This window comes from Arvicanthis niloticus, chromosome 15 (genome assembly GCF_011762505.2).
Source record: "Arvicanthis niloticus isolate mArvNil1 chromosome 15, mArvNil1.pat.X, whole genome shotgun sequence".
Classification (NCBI taxonomy): Eukaryota; Metazoa; Chordata; class Mammalia; order Rodentia; family Muridae; genus Arvicanthis; species Arvicanthis niloticus.
This window is the reverse complement of record NC_047672.1, coordinates 22742966-22755198: the sequence shown is the minus strand read 5'-3', so window position 1 is coordinate 22755198 and position 12233 is coordinate 22742966. Positions and strand designations below refer to the sequence as shown.

At 40.4% G+C, this 12233-nt stretch overlaps 1 protein-coding gene across 1 annotated transcript in view; it reads left to right on the top strand.

Annotated features, from left to right (window-relative positions):
• Mgam2 (maltase-glucoamylase 2 (putative)) overlaps positions 1-12233 on the top strand; it is an 84551-nt gene that overhangs the window by 60074 nt on the left and 12244 nt on the right. Inside the window, exons 38-45 of the mRNA XM_076913484.1 lie at positions 7604-7737; positions 7982-8016; positions 8118-8234; positions 9323-9471; positions 9567-9651; positions 10313-10369; positions 10765-10889; positions 11996-12084. Of these exons, the coding sequence (XP_076769599.1) occupies positions 7604-7737; positions 7982-8016; positions 8118-8234; positions 9323-9471; positions 9567-9651; positions 10313-10369; positions 10765-10889; positions 11996-12084 (791 nt within the window). The remainder of the gene's footprint in view (positions 1-7603; positions 7738-7981; positions 8017-8117; positions 8235-9322; positions 9472-9566; positions 9652-10312; positions 10370-10764; positions 10890-11995; positions 12085-12233) is intronic.

Below are 12233 nucleotides of genomic sequence, written 5' to 3'. Positions count from 1 at the left end.
CTAATTCTCTACAGGTGGGGATTTTTTCTTGGTCCTGATCTGTGGTTTGCACATAGACAAGCAGCCCTCCAAATAGACATTATCTGGAGAACTAAGTTAGAATAGACTATTTAATGGCTTAGAGAAAAATAATTTTAACAAAACTGAAAAGGAGTTCAGATGTCCTAGTTTACTGTGAATTTATGTGAAGACCAAAGTTATTTGAAGTTTTAATTGCTGTGTCTAAGAGATCTATAAAATAAAAATGCCTCCAAACTGTGAGCCCATCGCCCATGGATGTCTACTCCCTGAGATGCTGAAGGCTGTTGTTCATATTAGATATAAGCCACCTGTTCTCATGTCCCTAAAAATATTTGGTTGATCCAACAACACTGGAGGTGATTGATCTCACTTAGGCAGGAGGTAGGTAGGCAGGAAATATGTCAGGATATATGCTTGCCACCATTGGATGCAAGTAGATAATCTTGTGAGTTTGCTTCATAAGCATCTGAACAACATAGCTGGTGGCCATTTTGGAGGGAATGTAAAGTGGACCTGGCCAAAGCCTATTATCCTGGCCAGTATTTAATTAAAGCTTGCTCCAAATTTAACTCAAAATTTTGGTAGTGGTCTTATTCTTGCCCTGTGAGATTAACAACTGCTGGCTTTGGGTTTCTGTGGGGGTACTGAGGAATGGTCTGAGGTGGGAGTAGTCTTAAGAGAGAGGACTACAAGCCTCACTGTCTGGAAAAGATTTAATAGTTTTTCTTGGGAAGATGATTTTTGGTATTTTATTGACTGGTGGCTTCTGAGTTCTGAAATGGTTTCTTTCATCTGTTCTGCCTACATATTTATTTTATTTGGAAAAAAAGCTGACAGATACCCTCTTTCACTTTTTGACTGTTGTTTAAGGCAGACTTTTCTGTAAACATTCTCTTATCAAAATAAAAAAAAAAGTCATTAAGATCTTCTTTTGTGTAGAAAACTCCCCTGAGCTTTAAGTGCAACAATGACAGCATAATCCTACCTCCCAGAGCCATAATCCGGATTGTTCAGGTTTTTGTTTTACAGGATTGAGAGGTATTTTCCACTCCTACGATCATTTTCATTCAGTGTCTCCATGTCCTCTGTCGTTTCTTCCTATTTCTTGGACTTAGAGGAATTTAGGGTATTTGCCATGAGCTATCCACAGGCAAGGAGATGCACACTAACTGATACCATGTTTTCTAGCAACACTCTTGTTCATTTTTCTACTCTTTTTTATTTTTCAGCTGCTCTTTCATGATGTCACCCTGTTTACATGGGTCTACTTTCCACTTGTCAGATATAAAGTTCGGGGTCAAAAAGAAACACCACACTAACCCTTCAACTGAAGCATTTGGACATGGCATAACTTTATTCCTTTTTTTTTTAGCTTCTTTTTAATTTATTTTTGAACTGGATATTATATTTACATTTCAGACTTTATCCCCTTACACCATCCCCCCAGGAGCCCCCTATTCCATGCCCCTTCCTCTTGCTTCTATAAGGATGTGCCCCAACCTAACCCCCCCCCACTCTCACCTCCACACCCTCGAATTCACCCCCCACTCGGTGTCCAGCCTTCATGGGACCAAGGATCTCCTCTCCCACCTATGCCCAACAAGGCCATCCTCCCCTACATATACAGATGGAGTCATGGATCCTTCCCTATGTGCTCCCAGGCTGGTGGTTTAGACCCTGGGGAGCTCTGGTTGGTTGGTATTGTTGCTCTCCTCATGGGGCCGCTAACCCTTTCAGCTCCTTCAGTCTTCTCTATAACTTCTCCATTGAGAATACCATGATCAGTTCTATGGTTAGCTGTGAGCATCTGCCTCTAAATATGTCAGACTCTGGCAGACCTCTAAGGAGACAGCTATATCAGGCTCTTGTCAGCATGCACTTTCTGACATCCACACTTTTGGTGACTGCACCTGGGATGGATACCTAGGTGGAGTGGTCTCCAGATGGCCCCTCCTTCAGTTTCTGTCCCACACTTCATCTTCATATTTGCTCCCTTGAGTATCTTGTTACTTCTTCTAAGAAGGACCTAGGCACCCACACTTTGTCTTCTTTCTTCATAAGCTTCTTGTGGTCTGTGAGTTGAATCTTGACTATTTCAAGCTTTTGGGCTAATATCCACTTATCAGTGAGTAAATACCATGTGTGTTCTTTTGTGATTGGGTTACCTCACTCAGGAAAATATTTTCTAGTTCCATCCATTTGCCTAAGAATTTCATGAATTCATTGTTTTTAATAGCTGAGTAGTACTCCATTGTGTAAATGTACCACATTTTTTTGTATCCATTCCTTTGTTGGAGGATATCTGGGTTCTTTCCAGCTTCTGGCTATTATAAATATGGCTGCTATGAACATAGTGGAGCATATGTCCTTGTTATATATTTGGAGCATCTTCTGGGTATATGCCCAAGAGTGGTATAGCTGGGTCCTCAGGTAATGCTATGTACAATTTTCTGAGGAACCACCAGACTGATTTCCAGAGTGGTTGTACCAGCTTGCAATCACACCAACAATGAAGGAGTGTTCCTCTTTCTCCACATCCTGGCCAGCATCTGCTGTCACCTGAGTTTTTGATCTTAGCCATTCTGACTTGTGTGAGGTGGTATCTCAGGGTTGTTTTGATTTGCATTTCCCTGATGACTAAGAATGTTCAACATTTCTTAAGGTTCTTCTTGGCCATTCGAGTTTCCTCAGGTGAGAATTTCTTGCTTAGCTCTGTACCCAATTTTTAATAGGGTTATTTGATTATCTGGAGTCTAATTTCTTGAGTTCTTTGTATTTATTGGATATTAGCCCTGTATCAGATGTAGGATTGGTAATGATCTTTTCCCAATCTGTTGGTTGCTGTTTTGTCCTATTGATGGTGTATAACTTTACTCTTGACCCAGAGGCTATACTTGGGGTGGCTGCTCCATAATGTGGTTAAGAGAAGGGATGCTCTTGTTTGTTTGTTTGTTTGTAAATATGAGAGAGAACAACCAGAGGCATCTGGAAGAGTACAGAGCAGCAGACAGAAAAGCAGATTGGATATGACCTAGACTAGAGAGGTGAGGGAGAATAGTGGAGGTAACAGGACATAACCTGAGAGGTGAGAAGGTGAGAGAGGAGTGAGAAAAGCTTGGTTACAAGAGAGATGAGTCACTGCAGGAGAGCAGGAGACAGGCATGGGGGGTTGAAATACATAACACATGTGTGAGGGGGGCAGAGGGAGTCTGGGGGCTAGCATTGATATGCTGAGAGGCACCACAGGTGTTTGTTAATGGGGGAGCTATATGTCCCTTTGTCCCTTTACCAGAAAGGAAATGACTGCTCTTGGTAGAAGGGAACCAGTTTCACAGTTCCTAAGAAATTCTGGCTTTTATCTAACTGCCAGAAATCTTTCTAAGGTCCATGTTGAATTCGTTTCTGGACAGCTGGACTGCCATTTGGAGTTTGAGAAATTGGAGTTTCCTTTGGAACTGACAGGCAGAAAGTACACTTGGTTTTTTATTCTGATTCAGGTGTTGGCTATGATTTCCCTCATTGGGTACTGTTGAACCTCAGTCTTTCATGATTGGCCAATTAAAAAAAAATGTAGCCCATAGGAAATGAAGGAAAGAGGTGGTCTATCTTGTCATTAATTTCCAAGAATGCAGTGGAGTCTTTGTGTCAACAAAAGTTTTACTGGGGGGGGGGTGTGTTAAACTTTTGCATAAAGGTTTTTTTTTTATTTTTTTCTATTTTTCTTGGACAGTTCTTTTTATTTACACTTCAAATGTTATCCCCTTTCCTGGTTTTCACCCCCAGAACTCCCCTATACCATCCCCCTCCTCCTGCTTCTATGAGGGTGTTCCTCCACAGAACCCACACAGTCCCACCTTCCTATCCTTGAATTCCCCCTTCACCAGGGCATCAAGCCTTCACAGGATCAAGGGCCTCTCCCCCACTGATATCCAACAAGGCCATCCTCTGCTACATATGCAGCTGGAGCCATGGGTTCTCCCCACGTGTGTTTTCTGGTTGGTGGTTTAGTCTCTGGGAGCTCTGGGGGGTCTGGTTGATATGGGGTTGCATTCCCCTTCAGCTCCTTCAGTCCTTTCTGTAACTCCTCCATTGGGGACCCTGTGCTGAGTGCAATGGTTGGCTGTGAGCATCTACCTCTGTATTTGTCAGGCTCTGGCATAGCCTCTCAGGAGACAGCTATATCAGGCTCCTGTCAGCATGCTCTTTTTGGCATCCACAATAGTGTCTAGGTTTGGTGACTGTATATGAGATGGATCCCTAGGTGGAGCAGTCTCTGGATGGCCTTTCCTTCAGTCTCTGCTCCACACTTTATTTCCATATTTGCTCCTATGAGTAATTTGTTCCCCCTTCTAAGAAGGACAAAAGCACTCACACTTTAGTCTTCCTTCTTCTTGAGCTTCATGTGGTCTGTGAATTGTATCTTGGGTATTCTAAGCTTTTGGGCTAATATCCACTTATCAGTGAGTAAATACCATGTGTGTTCTTTTGTGACTGGGTTACCTCACTCAGGATGATATTTTCTAGTTCCATCCATTTGCCTAAGAATTTCATGAATTCATTGTTTTTAACAGCTGAGTAATACTCCATTGTGTTAATGTACCACATTTTCTGTATCCATTCCTCTGTTGAAGGGCATCTGGGTTCTTTCCAGCTTCTGGCTATTATAAACAAGGCTGCCATAAACATAGTGGAACATATGTCCTTGTTATATGTTGGAGTATCTTCTGGGTATATGCCCAGGAGTGCTATAGCTGGGTCCTCAGGTAATACTATGTCCAATTTTCTGAGGAACCGACAGACTGATTTCTAGAGTGGTTGTACCAGCTTACTATCCTACCAACAATGGAGGAGTGTTCCTCTTTCTCCACATCCTGGCCAGCATCTACTGTCACCTGAGTTTTTGATCTTAGCCATTCTCACTGGTGTGCGTTGCATAAAGGTTTTACAAGGTCAGGAAGTTGAATTCCTTATCTTAAACTCCAAGTTTACAGTGTTCTATAGAAAAGCATTTAATGTTTCTTGCACTCTGACCAAGCAAAAACCGATTTTTGATGAAAACAACCAGCTCTTCCTAGGAAATAAGAAACCAGGTGTTTTATATCCTCCAGTGTAATCTTACCTCATACTATATGAGAAAGAGTAAGAGGTAATCTGTTAAGGAGCCCCTCCTCTGCAAGAACCAAGCATGCAAGATGAAAAGTGGCCAACTGAACCAATCCAGGAGAACTTCACAGAAGCAACAGTTGAGGGGTCTTAGAAAGGCAGGGTTTTCTCTTATCAGAGAGGGGATTTGAAGAACTCAGACTGCAACACACAGAAGACCTTCATGGGATCTTTGCTTTAGTTTCTTTCTGAAACTTCTCCTTGCCAACCCTGTTTCTCTCCTCAGGGAAACCTCATCTGACATACATCTCAGTCACTCCATCTCCTCCCTAGGGGAAGGACAATGTACAAATGATCTTTCAGGGAAACTTCTTCCTCTATGAATTGCTTTTGTTTCCTTGCCATTTGTTTGTTGTATTGCTATAGAATTTGGCCCTTGGTTTTAGATTGGTGGGACATAGTCTTAATGCCATTTCCTAGTTAGCCAAGACCTCAGCATCTCCTGGGTTATCATTGCCATTACACGACAAAATGAACCCAGAAATGCTTGGAGTGCTGTGAGCACTTAGCAGAATGTCTTCTTTTTACCATTTTGTGAGTACGAAGTGCTCCTGCTGACTCAGACCCACAGCCGCCTCAAACTGTCAAATCCATGTATGAATATGTATATATACACATCGTCCTTTAATAAGTTAAAAAACTATACTTTTAAACTTCCATGCTTCCAATATACTTTGATGCTTCCTGCATTATTAGCCATTCATGCTTACTATCCTGACTTTGCCTGGAATGACCTCTAAGAAAATACAGTAAGCCCAGATTAAATCTACTCCTTTCATGAAAACGTTTTAGACTGACCCATCTCTTCTATCCACTCCATTCTCTTACCTGTTTTCCTTATAGAATGACACATAGCTTGGTGACTCTCTCCTGCATACCCTCTACTAAAGGCAAGAATCATGTTTTACTTGTTTTTTTTTAAATTAAATTAATTGGTGTGTGTGTGTGTGTGTGTGCATGTGTGCGTGTGTGTGTGTGTGTGTGTGAGAGAGAGAGAGAGAGAGAGAGAGACAGACAGACAGACAGACAGAGACAGAGAGAGAGACAGAGAATACAGTCATGCATATGCCATGATGTGCATATGAACTTTTATTTTTTTTGTGAAAATATTTCCTCCTTTCAGCATCTGAGTGTTAGCTTTCAATAAGGAAGCATTCATCTCTGTCCACTTATCTGATGCTGTCTTTAGCAAACATTTATGTTAAAAACATACTAGAGTCCTTCTTTGTTTCACTGATTTTTCTTTCATGCAGTTTTTTTTAAACCCGACTATGGGTACCTATATAAAAACCATATTTATATAACTGTCTAAAGATATTTTACATGTTTTTCTGTGTGTGCAAAGCATACTCTGCTTTTCGACATATAACAGTGTTGTATTTTATAAAAAATGAAAGAAAAAGCCAGGGTGTGTATTGGTAGAGCCAGGTATGGTGAGGTGAGGGGGAGTGCCTCTGCAGGCCCATTGCTGGGGCATCCTTTCCCCCTGAGGTCCCAGCCATCTTATGGATATAATATGGAACGGAGTTTACATAGGGCATGGGAAGTGGAGATGGGAAAGGAGAAGAGAGAGAGAGGGGGGGAGAGAGAGAGAGAGAGAGAGAGAGAGAGAGAGAGAGAGAGAGAGAGAAAGAAGAAGAAGAAGAAGAAGAAGAAGAAGAAGAAGAAGAAGAAGAAGAAGAAGAAGAAGAAGAAGAAGAAGAAGAAGAAGAAGAGGAAGAAGAAAATGGAAGAGGCTGGCCAGGAATACATGAAGAGGGGGGAAGGGGAAGTGGTCAGGGAGAAAAGTGGTAGAGAGTAAGAGAGTAAGAGATTGAGGAGGGAAAACAGCCCCTTTTATAGTAAGCCAGGCAGAGCTGGCTGTTGTCAGATAAGGGTGAGGTTGAGCCTAGAAGAAATTCTAACAGAATATGTTAATAATACTCAGAAGCATATATGCCATTGTTGAGATGTAGCATGTAGAACTAACTGGGGAACAGGACCTTAACACCAGAACCACTCCCACTTTCTACATTTGGATCCCAGGCGCCTATCTCCTTATTCTTTAAATGATCCTTGGTAGCTTCCTGTGATGGGTTTCTTAACAGTAATAAGAGCAAAAAAAAAAAAAAAAAAAAAGAGGGGATTGTGTAATGATAGACGTGGAATGAATTCATGTGTTCCTGGAGTATAGGATTTGTTCTGTAGACACTTGCTTTACCACTTACTCCACTGACCTTTACATAACCAGTTAATTGGGCCTTTCAAGAATGAGACCCTTGCACCCTGCTGGGAGCTTCCTTGTGGCACCTATCTTCACTTCTGGAAAAACTTCTCTGACCCTTAGTGCAACTGCTTTATGCCTCATGCACACAGCATACTCTGCAGTGAAATTCCATGGCTGTAATCTTCAAATCCACCTCCTTGTTTCCTCAACCAGAGCTGTGCAGGAGGTGACAGGAGAGAGAGGGATCGTCATCACCCGCTCCACATTCCCCTCCTCTGGACGCTGGGGAGGACACTGGCTGGGAGACAACACAGCTGCCTGGGACCAGCTGGGGAAATCCATCATTGGTGTGTGGGCTGTGCCCAGGGGCCTTTGCTGGTGGTGGGAGTGGAACTGTCCTGTGTATGATTTGAATATGCCTTGTATGTTTAGTTTGGCAGTAAAGGCAATTGAACTTGAATGCTCTGTCACAGGGTGTTCATCAGGAACTGCCCAGAGCTGTTAATGAAGTAAAGAAAAACTCAGGTTGAACTTTCTCTCTCATACCCAAAATCTGTCTTCATTTAACATGGCCATTTTATTTCATTGCAGGCATGATGGAGTTCAGTCTCTTTGGAATACCTTATGTAAGTCATAATGGGACCATTGCACCTCATTGGGATTTCAGTGTATGTGTGTCTGTCTTGAAAGAATGCCTAGTGGATATTCTGATTTTGATTCCTTTTAGACAGGAGCAGACATTTGTGGGTTCTTTGGAGATGCTGAGTATGAGATGTGCATCCGCTGGATGCAACTGGGAGCCTTTTATCCATTTTCCAGGAACCACAACACAGCTGGAACAAGGGTGAGGCAGCCATTGTTCATGCTGCATATGTATTATACAAAAATCAAATCACAGCTGATTTCAAATTTACAAGTTTTGTGTTTTATAAAAAGAAAGAGGGTATGTTTTATAGTGCCTGGTGTGGAGTTTAGAAGGGATGAGAGGGAGTAAAGGCAGAGAAAAACAGAGCTAGGGGAGAGGAGAAGAAAAAGAATAAGAATAAAGAAGGAGAAGGAGAAGGAGAAGGAGAAGGAGAAGGAGAAGGAGAAGAAGAAGAAGAGAGAGGGAGGAGGAGGAAGAGAAGTAAAAAGAGAGAAAGAGGAGAGGATGGTCAGGAACACATGGAGAGAAAGGAGGGAGGGGGAAGGGGAGGGAAGGGGTTAGGTATTCAGAGAGAATAAGAAAGTAAGAGAGTGGAGGAGAGGCCAAACAGCCCCTTTTATAGTAAACCAGGCCTATCTAGCTGTTGCTACGTAACTGCTGGGTGGAGACTATAAAGACTGCTAATAACAAGTGTGTCATTCTTATTTCCTGACCACCATGGATATGTTTTGGGTATACACAAAGTTCAGAACTCCAAGGTTATGAATAAATCTTAATAGTATATTTTTCCTTACTTCTTGCAGGCATAATTGTCAAGAAAAAATATTTTCAAGCTCCTACATTGAACTACAATATAATGTGCTACCTTGTTTGAAAGAAAAATCGAGTTGGTATTTTACTCAAACAATAAATAAATCAGTGTTGCTTAGGGGCCTTTTTATAAGACTTCACACACACACACACACACACACACACACACATGCACACACACACACAGAGCAAAGCTACATTGTCTTATTATTATTATTTATTTTATCTATTTACATTTCAAATGTTATCCCCTTAACTAAGAAAGTTGTCTTAGTCACCTCAGAATAGGTGAAAAAGAGGAACAGTATTTACATTAGTTTTATAGGTGGCCAAGGAAGCAGAGAGGAGTAAGCTAGAAATGACAAGAGAAGTAACATGTGGCTTACACATGGAGTAAGTGTCCAGCCATTCTCTTTTGAGATCCTTGGGATGTAGTGAAGATCTTACCTGTTGTTACATTCCCACTCCCTCTTTAGAGACAAGACCCTGTGGCCTGGAATTCAACTTTTGAAGAGTACTCAAGGAAAGTGTTGAGGACCAGATACTCCCTGTTGCCATATCTGTATACTCTGATGCACAAAGCTCACACAGAGGGCAGCACTGTCATCCGGCCACTTCTCCATGAGTGAGTGTTGCCTCTCCTCAAGAAGTGGGTCTGGGCACGTTCGTAAATAACAGTTTGTGTTACAGGGATGAGCTTAATCATATTGGGTTTTTCAGGTTCACAGAAGACAATACAACATGGGATATAGACCGCCAGTTCATGCTGGGCCCAGCCATCCTGATCAGCCCTGTTTTGGAAAGTGTGAGTTTCTCAGCATAGGCCATATGCTTTCCAGTCACATGATCCAAAGCCACAGGAAAAAAAACATTATATATATATATATATATATATATATATATGTGTGTGTGTGTGTGTGTGTGTGTGTGTGTGTGTGTGTATGTGTATATATATATATTGAACTTCTCTGTGTGTGCACATGTACAGATATTAGAAGACAAGTTTCAGGAATCAGTTTTCTCCTTCTACCAGGTGCCCTCCAGGGATCAAACTCAAGTTTTCCAGGTTGCTGGAAAATGTCTCTACCCACTGAGACATCTCACTATCTTTAGACATAAAAGCATTTTATATATTTTCATGTCTTGCTTTCCTTATTCTTTTCAAATAACTTTTTAGAACATCAAAAGGAGATATATAACCTCAAGACATTTATATTACTTTTCAAAACTGATTTTTTTATTTTTGAATTCTATGATCTAATATCATTTTATAACTTATTTAATTAAAATTTTTTGTATATTTAAAGAGGAATTTTCAGAGCATATTCATTAAGATTTTTCAAACTCATGACATCTCTAATAATGTTTCATCTTAGTTTTAATTCTATAAAAAGTATTTTAAAGATCAATATTGCTTTTCGGTTAGATTTTCATTGTAATACACTGACACTGATTTTATGTTTCAGAACACATTTGAGACCAGGGCTTATTTCCCCAGAGCCCATTGGTATGACCATAGCACGGTGAGTTGAATTGTTTTTAGGAAGAACCAAATGGCGTTGTATAGGCTAGAGAGGTGGTTAAAACTTTTTTCCTAACTTCTCAAACCAGAAAGGAATAATTTCCAGTCTTTCTAGCCATAGTCAGAGCTATATAAATGGGGATCTAAATAAAGACATAGGAAACATGTGAACCCTAGATCTCCCATTATCTACCTTACACCTTTTCTAAACATATGCAGAAAACATTAGGATTTCAAAGGTTTAAGAAATAATGAAAATAGATTTTTTTCTCATGTTTACAGTACTTTGTTGATCTTCCAACATGCTCTCTTAGTAAGAAAGAATTTCTAGTAAAATATATAACTCATTTAATTGATTGACCTTTCATCATTTCTTATCTATATGCTTCCTTTTAGGGATCTGGCAACAATTCAGCAGGTGAGTGGATAACACTGCCGGCTCCTCTGGACCACATCAACCTTCATATCAGAGGAGGCTACATCCTGCCTTGGCAAGAGCCTGGCATGAACACTTACTACAGGTATGAGGAAGCAGTGTTTGATGACTTGGCTCTTTATCAGGGTATATGGAGACATAATCAAATCCTGTAGAAACCAAATTGCAGAGGAATTTCACTGGCTAGAATTTATGGGTACCTTCTGATAGGATTTAGAAGGCAAGTTCATGAATTCAATCCTTGGGTTATCTTTTACTTGTGTACTTGTGTTGAGAGCACAGTTTTCTGTAGTGAAAATTCTCTTGAGAATACAAACCTATTTTCTTCCCCACATTATAGAAAATGCAAATATCAAAGAGCACCTTCACCCACAGTGGATACACAGGAATTTAGTACCCATTTCTAGGTTTACATTGGTGAACTCAAAAAGAGATTTCACAAAACACACACACACACACACACACACACACACGTCATTAAGAAAACATGCCAAGAAGCATATTAAAACACACAGACAGACAGACACACAGACACACACACACATACACACACACACGTCATTAAAAAAACATGCCAAGAAGCATATTAAAACACACAGACAGACACACACACACAGACACACACACACACACACACACACACAGACACACAAAAGGGCAGTCTACTTTTTGCCTTTGATAAAAAAAAAAAAAAACATGATTTTCTTGAAACAGCCCTCTGAGATGGCTCTTCAATCATAAATAGGATTTGTCTGTGTGAAGACAAGGAGAGATTCTAGATGGGTTAAAGAAATAAAGGTAAAAAAAAAAATAGTTGGATAGGTTAAATTGAAACAGTTGAGTTAGCTCATGTGAATGGCATTCTAAATAGTTTGAGTTTTATTCCCTGGCACCTGAAAGCTGTTTTCTGGGATTTTGTTACTAAGAAATCGATGTCACATCACATTATTGTACTATTGCAGTGGGTGTGTTGGAAAGTATGCATATTTGAATATTAAAAATTGAAGTTGATAGATGCTTTATTGAACTTTAAATGTTTTGCCGACTTTTATATTTTACCTCACTCTATTTTTGTCATTTTATGAGCTTTAATACATTGAGTTTTGTTTCTGGATGATAAATGTTTTCAGCAGATATTCTTTGTTCTTACAACCTATAAGCAAGTAAAAAATAATGACTTTTTTTTTATAGTCGAAAAAATTTTATGGGATTGACTGTTGCTTTGGATAATGATGGGAAGGCTGGAGGTCAGTTGTTTTGGGATGATGGACAAAGCATTGGTGAGTACAAACCCCCAGAGAGACTGCATATCATTCGCAGAAGCTGACAAAATATCGGTGGGACCGTAAAACACATCTTTGTGTCAGCTGCTGCCAAAAGGTCAATATTGGGAAACTTCTGAAGCTTTGCTTCCTCATATACACTCTAC